This window comes from Balaenoptera ricei, chromosome 20 (genome assembly GCF_028023285.1).
Source record: "Balaenoptera ricei isolate mBalRic1 chromosome 20, mBalRic1.hap2, whole genome shotgun sequence".
NCBI lineage: Eukaryota > Metazoa > Chordata > Mammalia > Artiodactyla > Balaenopteridae > Balaenoptera > Balaenoptera ricei.
This window is the reverse complement of record NC_082658.1, coordinates 61,687,897-61,706,633: the sequence shown is the minus strand read 5'-3', so window position 1 is coordinate 61,706,633 and position 18,737 is coordinate 61,687,897. Positions and strand designations below refer to the sequence as shown.

The 18,737-nt window shown below is 43.8% G+C and overlaps 2 protein-coding genes across 8 annotated transcripts in view; one reads left to right on the top strand and one right to left on the bottom strand.

Annotated features, from left to right (window-relative positions):
* Positions 1 to 9,401, bottom strand: part of NCOR1 (nuclear receptor corepressor 1) — a 145,767-nt gene extending 136,366 nt beyond the window's left edge. For all 4 annotated transcript variants that reach the window (XM_059908097.1, XM_059908100.1, XM_059908098.1 and 1 more), the window contains exon 1: positions 9,231 to 9,401. The gene's annotated coding sequence lies outside the window, so the exon portion shown is untranslated. The remainder of the gene's footprint in view (positions 1 to 9,230) is intronic.
* Positions 9,402 to 9,451: 50 nt separating this feature from the next.
* PIGL (phosphatidylinositol glycan anchor biosynthesis class L) overlaps positions 9,452 to 18,737 on the top strand; it is a 62,980-nt gene continuing 53,694 nt past the window's right edge. Inside the window, exon 1 of one of the 4 annotated variants that reach the window (XM_059908114.1) lies at positions 9,452 to 10,573. In XM_059908114.1, coding sequence (XP_059764097.1) covers positions 10,336 to 10,573 — 238 coding nt within the window. In that variant the 5' untranslated portion in view covers positions 9,452 to 10,335. The remainder of the gene's footprint in view (positions 10,574 to 18,737) is intronic. The other 3 variants (XM_059908112.1, XM_059908113.1, XM_059908111.1) reach the window with 3 other exon arrangements.

Below are 18,737 nucleotides of genomic sequence, written 5' to 3'. Positions count from 1 at the left end.
TGTGAGCCACAATTACTGAGCCTGCGCGTCTGGAGCCTGTGCTCCACAACAAGAGAGGCCGCGATAGTGAGTGGCCCCCGCTTGCCACAACTAAAGAAAGCCCTTGCACAGAAACGAAGACCCAACACAGCCATAAATAAATAAATAAATAAATTTAAAACAAGCAGTAGCATACTATACTTAATATTCCTCACTTTGCTTTTTCAGTTTAATGGATGAATATTTTAAATTTTAGACTAAGGAAGGTCTAAGCAGAGCATGAAACCCAGAAGCCATATACAGACCAATAATGAAAACAGCTAACATTTAGAATTTTTACTTACCATGTGCCAGCCACTATGCTAAATGTTATTTACATTATCTCCATTTCCATTCTACAAATAAGGAAATTAAGGCTTAGAGAGGTTAAGCAATCTGCCCAAGGTCACATAGCCAGCACAGTCCCAGTTGGATATATCTGACTACATAATACTACAAAAGAACAGCTGGGGGGTAGGGGGATGTGCACATACGTAAAAAGTGAATACCCTAATATGTAAACAGATCTTCAAATCAATCTGAAAAACACCAATAATCCCATCAAAAAATAACCAAAGAACAAAAGCAGATAATTTCTAAAAGAAATACAACTCCCTTCATTAAAAAATGTTCAGCGTCAGTAGCAATTGATAAAGGCCAATTAGAATCACTTTTTTTTTCCACTTTTTTTTTTTAATTAATTTATTTTTTGGCCGTATTGGGTCTTCGTTGCTGTGCGTGGGCTTTCTCTAGTTGCAGAGATCGGGGGCTACTCTTCGTTGCGGTACGCGGTCTTCTCATTGCAGTGACTTCTCTTGTTGCGGAACACGGGCTCTAGGCGCTCGGGCTGCAGTAGTTGTGGCTCACGGGCTCCAGAGCACAGGGTCAGTAGTTGTGGTGCACGGGCTTAGTTGCTCCCCGGCATGTGGGATCTTCCTGGTCCAGGGATCAAACCCGTGTCCCCTGCACTGGCAGGCAGATTCTTAACCACTGTGCCACCAGGGAAGTCCCTTTTTCCACTTCTTAAATTGGCAAAATGCTTTAATGTGTAATGTCCAGTGCTGGCCAGGGTCTGGAGCATACCCATACACTGTGACAATATCCATCCAAATCTACACTATTCACGTATCTGCAACACTACTTTAGAAATCTATGCTACAAAGCTGCTTGCATAAATATACAAAATAAATACACATACATACACACACACAAATAATTCACTACAGCTTTGTTTTTCTGACAAAACACTACTGGCCGGAAACTGATTAAACAAATTATAGTGTTTTCTTTTTATAAGTGAAATACTATGTAACTGTTCATGACAGAAGTAGCTCTAAAAATACCAACATGGAACAGCAGTATACACAAGAACAGCATATCATGGTCCCATAATACAGAAAATTACATACACACAGAAAAAAAAAAAAAACCTGAACGAATACACAACACTCAGCAAATTACATCTAGGAAGTGGTGCTTTCAATTTCTTTATATACTTCCATATTGCACTTCTGTAAAATAATGTATTACTTATAGTAAATAAAAGACAAGTAAAGATTTCAAAATAACACATCCCCCTTCACTCATTAAAATGGTTTTGTGTAAATATAGAGTAACTTCTTCCACCCCTCCCCTCCTGCTCAGTTTATGCCCTCCCCCCTTCGCTCCTCCTGCCCCACCCCATTCTCTCACACTCACACACTCAGTTAATGGACTACACACTCCCTACTTCTGGTATATTTACACTGTGTATATTTCAGGCTGTAACTCCTAGAAAGCACAAGTTTTGGTTTCATTCCAAATACTTAAAAGTTATCGTTATTCCAAACTAAATTAAAAGAACTTAATCAAAAGTAATACAAAGTTAAATGTCTTTGAACAGGAGTTCAAAGGCATGATGATTACTACTTAAAACATTTCAAAATTATACAAATCCCTGTGCTATTGCCAAGGGAAATGAACTGCCGAAAACAGATTACTCTGATGCTAAACTGTGTATGACAACAAAAATGTCAAGAAAAGAGCCTATCAGTTAAGTAAAGTATGGGGGGGGAGGCAATCTCTAACCATAAAGGTGACCCTCCTAACAACTTAGTCAAATTTTCCTAAAAAAAATGTAACCTCAATTTATTCTGGTTTCATTTCAGTTTATGTGTAACGAAGAAAAAAAACCAGAAAAACACCCCAAACTTTATTCCTCAAGTAGAAACTGCCGGCGGGAGGCGGGGATCAAAATAATTTGGTAATCTTAACTCTTCTCTTCCTTTGTTCTTGACTAATCTACTCAAAAATTTAATTTTTGATATAAAACTAATCAAGTACTATTCTTTCAAAGGGATCCCTTCAAAGGGATTTTATAATAATCCTATAAACCAACTATTCCTAACTCACATTTTTTCCCTAGCACTGAACTCCAAAGTTCCCTGCATATATAAATTAACCCATTTTTGTTCTAACATTACCTGGAAATACAAATAATCTGAGATGAAGTGATTCTGCGCTTACTTTCTCTTTCTCCCAAAAATCCCAGTAAACTGAGAGAAATACTTTTTTAAAGAAATGCTTTAATAATTCACTGATAACAGATATTTTATCTCACTGACACTGGTGAATTTCTACCTGTTTTTTTATTTCCAAAAACTATTCATCATCAAGTTCCCGAATGTGTATCCGTTGGCTTCCACAGCTGCACCAAGTAACTCCAGCAGCTGAGCTGCTTTTTATGCATTCAACACATTTCTTTTTTTTTTTTTTTTTAAAGCACTTTTCTTTTTTTTTTTTTTTTTTTTTAATAGCTACTTTATTTATTTATTTTATTTTATTTTTGGCTGTGTTGGGTCTTCGGTTCATGCGAGGGCTTTCTCTAGTTGAGGCAAGTGGGGGCCACTCTTCATCGCGGTGCAGGGACCGCTCTTCATCGCGGTGCGCGGGCCTTTCACTATCGCGGCCCCTCCCGTCGCGGGGCACAAGCTCCAGACGCGCAGGCTCAGCAGTTGTGGCTCACGGGCCCAGCTGCTCCGTGGCATGTGGGATCTTCCCAGACCAGGGCTCGAACCCGTGTCCCCTGCATTAGCAGGCAGATTCTCAACCACTGCGCCACCAGGGAAGCCCTCAACACATTTCTACTACACCATTCCTGGGGACAGAGTGTTATTCTGGGAGTGGGGGCAGGGGAAGGATCAAAAATAACTGAGACACAGACATGCCCACAATGGGCTTATGGTCTAGTGGGGACTAAACGGGCATGCGCATAAATAACTATGACGTTATAGCAGAGGCATAAGTTAGGCATTAAGAATTTCCAGACCATAAAACACTTTCTTCAGAGAAGAGGGAGGAGGAGGAGACTGACTTCCTGGATGAAGTGATATGTGCTCAAAACCCCTCAAAAAATAGGCAGTATGTAGGTGCGGTAGAGTTTGCAAAAGTAAGGTAGGGAAATAGCATTCCAGAAAAGAGCACAGAATGGGAAAAAACAACCCTTCTTAATGCAACACAAAAGAGGCATATTATTTAACAGCCCAAGTGGAATAAAAAAACATGCCATGGGACTTCCCTGGTGGCACAGTGGTTAAGAATCAGCCTGCCAATGTAGGGGACATGGTTTCGAGCCCTGGTCCAGGAAGATCCCACGTGCCACAGAGCAGCTAAGCCCATGCGCCACAACTACTGAGCCTGCGCTCTAGAGCCCGCGAGCCACAACTACTGAGCCCGTGTGCCACAACTACTGAGCCCGCAAGCCTAGAGCCCATGCTCCGCAACGAGAAGCCACCGCAGTGAGAAGCCCGCGCACCGCAATGAAGAGTAGCCCCCGCGCGCGGCAACTACAGAAAGCCCACGCGCAGTAACGAAGACCCAACGCAGCCAAATATAAATTAAAAAAATAAATAAAATTTATTTTAAAACACACATGCCATGCTTCAGTATTCATGTGAGGACATTAGTTTAAAAAGAATACTACGCCTTTTCCTTTAAAATAAATTTTATGGCATGAGTACCTATCGAAAACTAACATTATATATTAGTTTTCAACATGGCATTAAAAAGATAGTTCATGTTTACGCTATTTATCTAAGCTTTCATATAACAACTGAAGTTTCTCACACTTTAAAAAAAAGTCCAGAAGTTTGAGAGTAAGTGAAGCAAGCAGTAACTAATATATAAAATAATTTAACCTATCTATTTGTATCTCAGAGGTACCTAACCATTGGCATAATAAAATTTCCATCACTGTAACACTTAAATTCCATGAAACATCAGTAGGTCCAGATAACCTTAAAGACATTTCTGTTTAAGAAGACAGTCATCATAGCAGATTAAAAATGAGACAAATAGGGGCTTCCCTGGTGGCGCAGTGGTTGAGAATCTGCCAATGCAGGAGACACGGGTTCGAGCCCTGGTCTGGGAAGATCCCACATGCCGCGGAGCAACTAGGCCCGTGAGCCACAATTACTGAGCCTGCACGTCTGGAGCCTGTGCTCCGCAACAAGAGAGGCCGCAATAGTGAGAGGCCCGCGCACCGCGATGAAGAGTGGCCCCCACTTGCCACAACTAGAGAAAGCCCTCGCACAGAAACGAAGACCCAACACAGCCATAAATAAATAAATAAATAAAAATTAAAAAAAAAAATGAGACAAATAATTCCTGGTGATCATGTTACTAATGTAGACCAATACCAATTTTTTTCAAGCTATATTTTCACTGCAGAAATGTAAAGTTAGGGAAGTACCTACATTCAATATCTAAGCTGAGTGACTGACCACTCATTCCCCACCCACCCCAATTTTTGTTTTAAGTAGTAGTCAATCATCACATTGACTCATCCCATGGATTATATGGTGTCCCAGAAGGAGCTACCCTGGAAGGCAGAAGACTGGATTCTGCTACTGGCCAACAGTAACAATTTAGGCCAGACCCCTTCAATTCAGTGACCCTCAGTTTATTCACCAGTAAAACAAGTAAGACTAGATAATCTACATGACTCTACATTCTGTAACTCTATAAATTATGAGCATTTTATTTTAACCAATTTAGATTGTCTTTGAGATTATTATTAAATAAAAGTAACAGCAGCACACATGGAAGAATCAAACTGAAGAGCTCCCCAGGAACATTCTCACGGCTTTGTATGGTCTCATTTTCACATGCAAAGAGGAGCCCCTCCCCCCCAAAAAAATGTTGTATCTGAAAACAATCCAAGTAATATCCAAGTAATATTTTGACCACACAAGCTTACAAGCTTCTGGGGTAGAAAAAAATGGTAGAACAGTAAAAATGTTCAAGGAAAACCACCACCACAATAATACCAAAATAAAAAACAGATGCTCTACATACAGTTATTGCTACATGACAGAAGCTTTCATAGCTTTTCAATACTCCTAAGGAGTCCTGATAGAAAACCAATGTTTTCTTTCTTTTTTTTTTTTTTTTTTTTTTTAGGGGTATCTAACACAAGATTTGATACTCTTTATTAAATTGCTATTTATTAAGATAGAATTCTCAAACTTTTTTGAGCAGCAATACTGGCATGGCTTCAAACCAGATGCACTAAGAAACTCAAAGAAACGTGAGACCTTTGCTCTTCAGAGATCCTCACAATTTAGTTGGGGGAAAATAGGCCATAAACACCGGGGAAATTAAACAGCCATAAAATAAAAATACTAGATCAATAATACAATTAAAGGGACAGGGCAGCATGACAGGAGATGCCAAGTCACCTGGAGCTGGACTGATCAGGAGAAGCTGGGCTTAAAGTCAGAGGAGGGGGCTTCCCTGGTGGCGCAGTGGTTGAGAGTCTGCCTGCTAATGCAGGGGACACGGGTTCGGGCCCTGGTCTGGGAAGATCCCACGTGCCGCGGAGCAGCTGGGCCCGTGAGCCACAACTACTGAGCCTGCGCGTCTGGAGCCTGTGCCCCGCAACGGGAGGGGCCGCGATAGTGAGAGGCCCGCGCACCGCGATGAAGAGTGGCCCCCACTTGCCGCAACTAGAGAAAGCCCTCGCACAGAAACGAAGACCCAGCACAGCCAAAACAAATAAATAAATAAATGAAAATTAAAAAAGTAGCTATAAAATTAAAAAAAAAAAAAAAGTCAGAGGAGGCTGGAACGGGCAGCTCTAGACCTGACTGTCAAGGAGTATGAGGCTGTGGGGATGCATGGCTCCTAGGAGGAAACATAATAATAATATTCTATCTAAATGTACTTTTGCAACATTAAACCTGAAAAGGACAAAGTATCAATCTACAGACTGAGTTCTTTGTGCATGTAACTGATCTGGTCAACTTTATACTTCTATAGAATTTAGTAACATGCTGTAAACATACAGCATGCCACACTGGTTGAACAAGTGAATGAACTACACACCAACAGATAAGTCCAGACATAATAAATTCTGACAACCTTTGTACCGTATTCCAGTAAAATCCAGTCTCTGAAGTAAATGAACACAAGGAAGTAACTAAGTATTTGAGATCTCTACCATTCTCAGGCATCAGTTAAGAATTTGAAATTGCAATTAAGACAGGTCACAAAATACAGTTAAAACTGAACAACAAAACAAACACAAAAAACCTGAGTAACAAATAGCCTGACATTTACCTACATCAATCCCTGGCATACTGAAAGGCCTCTGCTTTTCTCCTGCAGATAGCAATGGCAAGACAATCTCCCACTTCACAAAATTTACAAAAAAAAAAAAAAAAAAAACGCTTAAAAAAAACTTGATTAATCCAAATATGCTTGGCCTTGGAATAAATTTTACTCAAACTCAAAGATAGTTAATTCTGAGCATTCTGTGCTTTTTTAAAAAATTATGTGGGCAGGGCAAATTCTTAAGTTTTACTATATGATTAAATCCAACAAGACACCCAGTTAAAAAATATTTATTCCTGGGCTTCCCTGGTGGTGCAGTGGTTAAGAATCCGCCTGCCAATGCAGGCCACACGGGTTCGAGCCCTGGTCCGGGAAGATCCCATATGCCGCGGGGCAACTAAGCCCGTGCGCCACAACTACTGAGCCTGCGCTCTAGAGCCCGCGAGCCACAGCTACTGAGCCCGTGAGCCACAACTACTGAAGCCCGTGCGCCTAGAGCCCGTGCTCCACAAGAGAAGCCACCGCAATGAGAAGCCCGCGCACCGCAACGAAGAGTAGCCACCCCGCTCGCCGCAACTAGAGAAAGCCCGCACGCAACAACAAAGACCCAATCAATGTAGCCAAAAATAAATAAATAAATAAATAAATATTTTTTAAAATGTATTCCTCATAGGTCATGGAGAGAATCACAGCTATATAAATATGTCACAGCAGGTTAGCAGGTGTATTTGGTAAGCTGTAATGCGAACACATTTCCCTAATTAGAATACAATGTTTATTCGTTCAATAAACATTTGCAGTGTCAATATCCTAGGCATTGCCTCCAAGATAAAGTCAGAGAAGGCTCCATTCCGCCCTCAATAGGAGATAAAACAGGTACGTACCTCAATACAAGGTAGAAAGTGTAAATGCCATGAGAGGAGATATGCAGCTTAAGTATTTCAGGAGAGAAGAGGGAGCTGTTACTCTGGCACAGAAATATAACCTTTTCAATCTCTGTAAAGCAATTTCATAACAGCTCTTTTAGGCTCACAGCAGCAACCTAGGAGAGCAGATGTTTTCCTGCTATCATAGATGAGGAAACAAGCAGAGAAAGACTGATCATGTTCCAAAATGACACCGTTAAAGGAGGAATCAGGACTCTTTGTATTATATTTTCTCTGGGGTAGGAGTCCAACATATGGCAAGCCTTTTGTAAAAGGAAAGAGTATTTTGGTACTGCAAGTAATCACATCCTTATGTATGTATGTGCATATTATTTATATACATGTGTGTGTGTTAACCTTGATTTCCATTAACAGGTGTGCTTAAAGCAAGGCAAAGCAACTGTGTACTATAAATATTAAAATAAATAAATAAACCTCCACTGGATTTTAACAGAATGAGAAAATAAAGACAATGTTTCTTTCTGCAACAACTTGCTTATTTCTTCTGTAATCTTCACCCATGTCTAAATAATATTCTAAAATTGGTCTGCTCCTGAGACTGGGCAAGTTAGTTCTGCCAATAAATATCTTTATGAAAGGATACATCAAAACATTTTCAAAAACTATTAAAAATTAAATAATGCCATCAACTCTTCAGTTATCCAAGAGAGAGTCACATGTGACCAATCAGCAGCAGTTATTGATCACGACATGTTGAACGAATGAATGAATATTTGTAGGCATTTTAAAATCCCAGGCCTGTTGCTCTTTACGCCACGTTCCGCCTCCAGTCACCGCCTCACCAAGGTGCACGCAAGGAATGTAAATTTCAGTACAATTAGGATATACTTGGGGAAGCAAATCTGATGCAGGTGAAAACACTAATCCCAAAGATTAGAATTACCCACACCTCTACTCTCCAAGGGTAACTCTGGAGAAGCGGCACTGTAGCATGCAACATCGGTAAAAGAAAACTGACACTTTCTGAGCAAACACTTTTCACAAATATCACCTATTCCCACCCACACCTTTAATACACGACTATACCTAATCCGGCTAATTCGAAGAATTCAGTCTCCTTGCCACTAAAACTGACTTCTCAATTACAGTTTCTCGAATCCCTCCTCCCCCCAAAAGAGAATTCACACTAAACAGCAACGGTAAAAGGCAGAAGGTACCGGGTTCCGATCTCCACCGTCTCCCCCGCCCTCCCTTCGCCATTACACCCCAAGTGGTTTGGTCGCAAAGGTGAACTAGTTTGCTCTTCAGGCACTTATCCACCGCTGTCACCCGCCCTGACCTCTTGCACACTCCCGGGCCGCCACCAACTCCGCCCCGGAGGGAGAGCTGGCCGCCACCTGCGCCGGCCCCACCCGCGGCCCCGGCCCGCGCCCGCCTCGGGCCCCGCAGCCCGCTCCCCGCAGGACACCCTGGGCGCCCCGGCCCGGCCGCAGCCCATTCTTCCTCCAAACTCCACGAGCCTCCCCCGCTCGCCCGGCCCCGCTCCCCGCCGCGCCCGGCTCTCCCCGGCCGCCGAGGGCAAGAGGCCGGCGGCTGGGCGAGTCCCGAGCCGCCGGGCCCGCGACGCCCCTCGCCGGCCGGAAAGCCTCCCCCGCGGCCGGTGTCCCGGAGCCCTCGGCGGCCCCGGGCTAGCGGGGGCCCGGAGGCCGGACTGAGGGCGCCGGGCCTACTCACCGGGAGCGGACGAAGCGCGGCGGCCGACGCGGCCCCGGGCCTGAGGGGCAGGACGCGGCCCCGCGCGCGACCCTGCCCGGGCGCTGGTCGGCGCGGCGAGCCGGGCGCTCACTCCAGTCGTCGCCGCCGCCGCCGCTGCTGCTTCGCCACCTCGGCCGCCATCTTGATTCAACCCCTCTCCTCCCCCCCCGCCCCACCCGCCGGCCCGGCGGCCGCGGCTGAGGCTGCTCCGGCTCCTCCTCCTTCCGGAGGCTGGGAGGCCGACTCCCTCCGCTGGCCGAGCTTCCCGGCCCCCTGGCGTACCCCCTCGGCCCGGCGGCGGACCCAGGGCGCTGCCATCGCGCCCGGGACTCCCCGCGGGCGTGGGAAAGGGAAGGACGCGAGGCCGTGCCCCGGGCCTGAGAGCCCGGGCTGAGGGCAGGAGGGAAGCGGGGGCCCGGGGGGCGCGCAGCCACCCGCGCAGCTGCTTCCCGGGCTCAGGCTGCGTTCGCAGCGGGCCTGCCTGAAAGGCCGCGCGAGGCCGACCCGCCCGTGATGCCGGCCCTCCCTCCGGCCCCTCCGAGGAGCCCGGGCCCCCGCGCCCGCCAAGTGCGCTCTCGGCCTCACGCTCCCAAGGAACTGACCGGACGGGCCTCGCCACCGCATACTTTTCCGTTAGAGAAGCCGCCACTCCACATCCCAGAATTAGGAAGGAGAAACAAAGTCGGTGTTCACCGGGATAATTACGAGAAAGTCCGGGTTTTAAGAAATGAGTGATAAAATGGTGACGTAAAGACAGGAGAAACTCGCACTGAAGATGTTGGGGGTTCTTTTCAGACGCTTCCCCTTAAGTACTGTGTGGACGGCAAGGGGGTCGGCTCAGCCCTGAAACCGAGCGGCCACGAGAGCTCGTAAAGGCCGCGTAAAGTAGCGGGAGCCCGTGAAGAGGTGCTGGGAGGCGTCCGTGTCAGAGCACACAGCCCTACGCTTAAAGCCTCCGGCCGTTGGAGCAGCGCAACCGGACGGATTTCCTCTCGGAACGCGGTTTCCGCGAGCGCTGGTTTCCTGTCGGAGCCGGCCCGGCGGCCGCCTCCCCTCCTGCGCAGGCGCAGTGCTTCCTCAGGGCATGGAAGTGGTGGGTCTGCTGCTGTGTTTGGCGGCGGTGGTCCTGGCATGGGGCTTCCTCTGGGTTTGGGACTCCTGGGAGCGAATGAAGAGTCCGGAGCAGCCTGGCCTGCCGGGAGCCGGAAGCCGGACTCTGTTGGTGACCGCGCACCCCGACGATGAAGCCATGTTCTTTGCTCCCACCGTTCTAGGCTTGGCCCGCCTGCGGCACCAGGTGTCCCTGCTCTGCTTCTCCTCAGGTAGGAAGCTGTAGGCGGGGCGTGGGGAGCCGGAGCTGGGAAGGCATTTAGGCGCCAACCTGTCTCAGTCGACTTCTTCCCGGAGGGGTCTCTGTCGTAGGGAGCCAGGTGAATACACTGCAGGTCCCTTCTCCGGGCGCTTCACCGAGGATCGGTGGCCCCAGCCTGAGGGCTGTAGGGCAGGCTTCCCAGGTGCGTAGGGAGGCGTGGGCAGCGTGCGAGCTCCGCTCTCCGCTAGCAGGACCCGGGAGCTCACATTTGCTTCCATTCAGTACCTACATCCGCGTTGGGAAGTGCGACTGTAATCAGTATCCTGTGGAACTTTTTCAGTTCCAGGAGGGCCAAGAATAACGACCAAACAGAATGTGGGCTGTGTCATGCCTCATCAGCCCTTCAGTCCACTTTGTGCTGGAAAGATGCATGTATCAAATTGAAGAGAGAGATCATTAGACTAGAAAATAATCTGATAGGTCATTTTAGAGTTCAACTCCACCCAGCTTTCACTGGGGCCTTTCAAGGAATTAAGTCCTTCTTTACCATACAGAAAAGATGGAATGAGAAAACAGAAATTGACCATGATACTGGATTATGGTGGAAATTGCACAGCTGTATAAATGAAATAATTGAAGTGTACATATATAATGGGTGAATTTTTATGGTATGTAAAAATCATACCTCAATAAAGCTGTTTTTAACAAATGCCCAGTGACCTCTTTTCCCATTTGGTTGTTTCGTACCAGTTCTTCTTCTCTACAGATTTTTCTCAATAAGCACATTTTATAAGATTTTATATTTTTCACCGAATATTACCTTTTCATTAATTTCTCAAATATTTATTAAAGATTTCTGTGCACTACTCACTATTAAAATGGCCAAAATCCGGAACACTGACAACAGCAAATGCTGGTGAGGATGTGGAGCAAAGGAACTCTCTCATTCATTGTTGGTGGGAACGCAAAATGGTTCAGCCACTTTGTAAGGCAGTTAGTTTGGTAGTTAGTCTCTTACAAACCTAAACATACTCTTACCAAACCATCCAGCAATAGCCCTCCTTGGTATTTACCCAGAGGAACTGAAAACATGTTCACACAAAAACCTGCACACAGATGTTTACAGAAGCTTTATTCATAATTGACAAAACTTGGAAGCAACCAAGATGCCCTTCAGTAAGTGAGTGGATAAATAAACTGTGGTCCAGCCAGACAATGGAATATTAGAGGCAAAAAGAAATGAGCTATCAAGCCATGAAAAGGAAGAATCTTAAATGCGTATTACTAAGTGATAGAAGCCAATCTGAAAAGGCTTTGTACTGTGTGATTCCAACTATGTGACAATCTGGAAAAGGCAAAACTATGGAGACAGTAAAAAGATCAGTGGGGATCAGGGGTTGGGATGAGAGGAAGGATGTATAGACAGAGCAGAGAGGATTCTTAGGGCAGTGAAAATACTCTGTATGGTACAATATAATGATGGATGCATGTCATTAGACAGTTGTCCAAGCCCATAGAATGTACAAGACCAGGAGTGAACCCTAATGTAAACCATGGACTTTGGGTGATTATTATGTGTCAGTGTAGGTTCATCGATTGTAACAAGTGTACCATCCGGTGGGAGATGCTGATAATGGGGGAGGCTGTACGTGTGTGAGGACAGGGAGTTTATGGAAACTCTCTACCTTCCCCTCAATTTTGCTGTGAGCCTAAAACTGCTCTTTAAAAAAAAGTCTTCATAAAAAAACGTTTTTAATTAAAAAAAGTCTGTCTGCCAGGACTTATTCTCTGCCCTAGGAATAAAACTGAAAACAAGCTAGGTTAGGACCATGTCCTTCTGAAACTTATATTTTAAATATTTACCTATGTTAATAAGAACTAGATATATAGCCTTTTAAACAGTTTCATACAGATAAACCTTAATTTAGTTAGTCATCCCTTATTATACATATATTTAGGGTTTCCCCCCCCCAGGTTATCTCTATTACAAATAATCTCTTTATGTATAATATTTCTTGATTTGACTAACATTTTTTTCCTTCAAAATCTTTTGTTGCCAGTAAGATTAAACCATTTTTCATAAATATTGAGAACTTCAATCTAAGCACTTTTCTTCTCAGTTTGTGCTATTAAGGATATTAACTGCAAATATATGCAAGTAATGGCCTCATTTTTTTGTTTGCTTTTAATTTTATTTATGTTTCATATTACAACTATCGGAATCAAATTATAAGCAAAATTTGTTACAAGATGCCTGGATTTTATTTACAAAGTATTATAGGTACACAGGATTCTTTAATAAATTTCTCCTTATTTTTTAGTAGGTTGGGACCAGAAATCAAAATTTTAAGACCACGCCCTTGACACATACTAAAACTCAGTATCTTCATTGTTGTCTTTCATTATTTCCTCTGAATCCAACTTTCTGTTTAAATTGTTTTCTCTTGTAATTTTTTAAATTATTTTTAAAATCCCCAACTCATTTAAAAAAATGTACGGACTAAACATTACCCACCTCCCTGATTTATTCTAACCTGAAAAATAGGAAGTTAATAACTTGTGATATAACATAATGAAAGCTGTAATTGACAGAGAAAAGACTATGGACTCAAAATGGGGAAAAGCGTCAATTCTCTTTTCAGGGAGTTGGATTAAGGAAACTTCTCCAAAGAGCTTTTCTTTTGAGCTGGTCTTTAAAAATAGGACTTAAGTATACAGGAAATGGGGCAAGCCATTCAGGGCAATAGTAAAAGCATAAGTAAGTCTTGGACTCATTTGAATAACTCATTCTAACTACATCTCCAGTTTTAAGGGGTAGGGAGAAGGAGGAAAAAATGCATTTTGTTATTAGTGGCTCATTTAATCCTCTCAGCAATCCTATGATAGGCATTACACGTATATATAATTTGTTTTTCCCATTTTTTAACTATGGAAACTGAACCACAAAGAAGTTAGGTAACTTGACCAAAGTGAAGAGCTAGAACACAGCGGAGCCAGGACCCAGTGGCTCTTTCCTGTTCTAAACCACTGCACCCACACACATTGCCTTGCTGCTGTATCAGTTAAGGAAGTAACCATTTTTGATTCCCAGTGTATGTTCCACGAAATACCAGTTCCTCAAGCTGCTATTAAAAAAAAAATGTTAATACCTTGACCTGACAAGTTTAGGGAAATTAACCAGATGTGCTATCCCCCCTTTAGAGGTGCATGGTCCTTATTAGACTATCAACATCTTGGAGAAGTCTTGCCATAAAAAATTCCTATTTAATTTTGTTTAGTCCAGCATTTCTCCAATTTATGCAACCACTGAAGTACCTAGTAATATACACATGAGAGGAAGCCACAGTAGGTAGTAGAATGCATGTGCTGGAGAATTAACACAGCCAGTTCTGTGTTTCAGCAAGCTCATACTGGTGGCATATGAAGAACCGTTTGGAGGGAAAGACTGGAGTCGGGAAAACCAGTTCAGCCCATCTTTTCCCCTCCTGACTGCACTGCTACCTCTTATATGTCAGAGCTCCATGTATTTCTGATCTGTATACTGTCCCTTCAGTCAGTTTGACATCCCTGTGCCAATATCATGCTGTAGCTTTTACAACAATTAACTGCTGTAGCTTTTACAACACTGTATCTGGTAGGGCCAGCCCTCTCATCTGTTGTTCCTCAGGGTGTGTTTGCCATTTTTGACCTTTTCTTCTTCCAAACATTTTATTTTTTTTATAAATTTATTTTTATTTATTTATTTTTGGCTGCATTGGGTCTTTATTTGCTGCGCGCGGGCTTTCTCTAGTTGCGGTGCGTGGGCTTCTCATTGCGGTGGCTTCTCTTGTTGCAGAGCATGGGCTCTAGGCGCTCAGGCTTCAGTAGTTGTGGCACGTGGCCTCAGTAGTTGTGGTGCATGGGCTTAGTTTCTCTGCAGTATGTGCGATCTTCCCCGACCAGGGATCAAACCTGTGTCCCCTACATTGGCAGGAGAATTCTTAACCACTGTGCCATCAGGGAAGTCCCCAAATACATTTTAGAACTAGTTTGGGCATGCTCAAGGAAAAACTTTGCTGGCGTTTTTATTGGAATTTCACTGACTCTATTGATCAATATTGGGAAAAATCGACAAGTTTACAATATGAAGTCTTTCTGTCTATGATTTCATGGTACGTCTCCTCATTTATATTGGCCTTTTTTAATGTCCTTTAGTAGATTTATAATAAACGCCTTACATATATATTGAGATGATTAGTAATTTTGTCCATTAGGCTGTTTCTCATATTCAGAGCTTCTTTTGCAAATATTACAGTCTCTTGTTACTTCCTCATAGTTTGACGTTCTTTTTATTTCTTTAAATATATTAAACACATGTCTACTTCCGATAATTCCAGTTTCTGCAGTCTTTGTGTCTGGCTCTGCTCTTTGAGTAACTCATTCTGAGTGACTTGTTTCCCTGTGTGTTTTGTGATTTTTTTTTTTTAATTGTAAGCACGTTTCACGGAACCATACTTGTGATAGTATTTTGATGTTTATGTTTGCTTCAGCCAGGCAGCAAAGGGAACTACCCATCTTAGATCACTCTAAATTGAAATTTTAGACTGAGACTTTTCAGGCCATAGAGGTAGTGTAAATTCAGGGCCCAAACTCAAGTACATCAGTTGCCTGATGGTGTGTAACAAATTATCTTGAAGCTTAGTGGCTTAAAACAATCATAACACTTCGTCTCTCATGGTTTCAGACAGAGAGCAGTTGTCTCTACCCCATGACGGTTAGTACCTCAGCTGGAATACCCAAAGGCTGGAGACTGGAATCACCTGACTTAGCTAGAGATGTGCGCCAGAACATCCACATACGGTCAATCCACGTAGCCTGGGCTTCCTCACAGCCTGGTGACTGGGTGCCTGGGCAAGTACGCGAGAGGGCCTGCCCTCCGGGGAGCCGCATTGCCTGCTGTGGCCTAGCCTTGGAAAGCACGTAGTATCACTTTGACTGCATTGTGTGTCAAGGCCGTCACAAGTCACATCCAGGTTCAAAGAGAGAAATGCCACCTCTTGATAGGAAGCAGCAAGGTTCTAGAAGTGCATGTGGACTAGAATTATTGCAGTGGCTGTATTTGGGCACTACATTGTGCCACACCAAGTGAAAGCGACTGTGTCGTTGACAGTTCTCAGGGGGTGACATTTTTCTTATTTTCCCTTCCACTAGAAACAAGTCTAAGACACAGAAGTAGCCCCACCATCTCTGTTTCGGGTGGTTTTTCCCTTAGTTCACCCACTGTAGGTATTGCCTTCTGAGGGTCCTATCTTTGTGTGGAGGTTTCCTTATTCGTGCCCAAGTTTTATCTCCTGTCCCGACTTCAGGCCACCAGCTGACCTGGCTTCAGCTCCACCCTACCTATCTGGATTTGTGCTTACCTACTGTTTATGACCTGCAAAGACAGCCCTTACTTTCCTGCCAGCTCAGCCATACATTCTAAAACATGCTCGCCTTTTATTTCACATGTTCAGGTATTCTGTGGGGGTTTCTCCAGACATCTGACTCACCATATTTCCTAAAACAGAACTTATCAGGTTATTTTCACTATTGCTTTTTTTTTCCCCCTGATTTGTTTTTCGTTTTTTTTGTTTTTGGTGCACTAGGTCTTCGTTGCTGCGCGCGGGCTTCAGTAGTTGTGGCTCATGGGCTCTAGAGTACAGGCTCAGTAGTTGTGGCACATGGGCTTAGTTGCTCCTTGGCACGTGGGATCTTCCCAGACCAGGGCTCGAACCTGTGTCCCCTGCATTGGCAGGTGGATTCCTAACCACTGTGCCACCAGGGAAGTCCCTCACTATTACTGTTTAATCATGAATAATTATTCAAAATTTTCCTTATTGAGATAAATTTAGATCCGGGCTCAAAAGTGTTAGTCTCATCTATTTTACTCTTTTCTTTCTGACCTAATCCATTTGGGATTTCTAAAAATATATGATCTTAAGATTGACTGCATCTTATTAAGAATGGGATAGGGCTTCCCTGGTGGCGCAGTGGTTGAGAATCTGCCTGCCGATGCAGGGGACATGGGTTCGGGCCCTGGTCTGGGAAGATCCCACATGCCACGGAGCAGCTGGGCCCGTGAGCCCCAATTACTGAGCCTGCGCGTCTGGAGCCTGTGCTCCGCAACGGGAAAGGCCGCGATAGTGAGAGGCCCGTGCACCGCGATGAAGAGTGGCCCCCACTTGCCGCAACTGGAGAAAGCCCTCACACAGAAACGAAGACCCAACACAGCCATAAATAAATAAATAAATAAATAATTTTTTTTAAAAAGTGGGATAAATTAGTAATATTTAAAATATGAATTATGGGAACTTCCCTGGCGATCCAGTGGTTAGGACTCTGCACTTGCACTGCAGGGGGCACAGGTTTGATCCCTGGTTGGGAAACTAAGATACTGGTTGGGGAACTAAGATTTTTTTGCCACGTGGCACAGCCAAAAAAATAAAATAAACAAGATAAATATGAATTATGTTTAAGAGAGTGATAGAACTTCAGAACAGGACTCAAAGGTTACATATCTCTGGCCCTATTTTGTAAAAAAATATATATATCTGTGTATATATATCTCGAAAATATCGAAAGCTGGGCAAGAAAGCCAGAGGACTAAAAGAATAGAAAAAAAGAATGTTATCAAAATGTTTATGACATGGCCCGCACATGGAGGGTACTCCCCAATATGCCACCAACCCAGGCCCTGCCCCCTTTTCCTCCTCTTTCCTATTTCTTTCCAAGAGTCCCCACTGGCTCCCCGCGCGGTCACAAACCCTTGGCCGAGTCTAGGAGCGTCTTGGTATTCAATGAACCAAATGGGTGAGTGGCTCTAGAGCCCCCATGCCCGTTCACTCAGCTTAGACAGGATTTGTCAGTCTGTCTTCAGCTCGAGAGAGAGATCCTCACAAATCCAGTCTCTTGGGCCCCTCTCCTCTTGCTGCTTCCATCTTTCAAATTGCTCATCAAAGGGGCATGATCCTTCCCGTGTGTGTATGTGTGTGTGTATACACACACACACACATACGCACATCGTGATTTCTCCAACTGGGCTCTGTGGACACCTTCTAATGGAAGGTGGCCCAGCTCTTTGGGTTTCAGCTCCTGGGGAACCCGGTTCGGGCTTGAGTGATATTGCCTCCTCTTACCTCTCCAGCCTAGGGTTGGTAGTTACTTCCTCCATCACTACACTCTAGGTCTCTCACTCTTCCCTGTTTGGCCCTCAATTCCTCCATCAGCTACGTTTCAAATTCTTTTTATTAAATTCTTACCGATGTAACTATTTGATATGGGTTCTGTTTTCCTGGGTAGACCCTAAGTGGTACAGAACCTAAACTCCCCCATTTTATAGTTGAGAAAATGTGGACCTTTTTTTCTTCCCAATACATTTTAGAATTAGCTTAGTCATGTTCAGGGAAAACCCTTGCTAGCATTCCTGAAACCCAGGAACTTAAGGAATCTCTTCAGGTTCACAAAGTTAGTGGAAGGCCAGGTACTGGGTCCACGATGCCTTGATTCTCAAACCACTTCTCATTCTAACAAATTAAAACTTCCAGGGTAGGAAAATGGGTAACTAGAGGAGTGGGAGAGGGGCTTTTTAAAAAAATATCTATACGGTTTTGTTTCCTTGGATTTTTAACCATGTAAGTCTTTTTACCTATTTAGAATAAATAAATGAATTTTTAAGGTAAAACAAATGTCTACCTTTATACATTGTGCTGTGTAAATGTGGGTCTTTTACAAAGTGAATTTAATTTCTATTAAATGTCATTATGTTTGCTAGTTATTGCTAAGTATTAGTTATCACACAGACACACACACAAAATGTAGTTCTATATAAATAAATCTACATTAATCCCATTTGTTTTCTGCCTTCTAGAATAATGATCTCCAAGCTTTTTTTTGGTCACATTTTCCTATTGGTAAAAGCTTTTGAGCATATACTCCCATTATATGTATGTTTATTTATAATTATATTAAGTAGCTGGACCACTGAATTAATGTGTACAGTCTAAAACAATGAAAGTTGACATTTATAAAGGACAAGGTAAACAAATTAGGAGGAGAAGTTCCAAAACCTTTCCTCCATCCCAGCAGATGGTCCTGTGCACCCAACATGCACCCAGGGGACACTGTTCTAGAGAATGCCAGTCAGGAGCTGCTGGAGG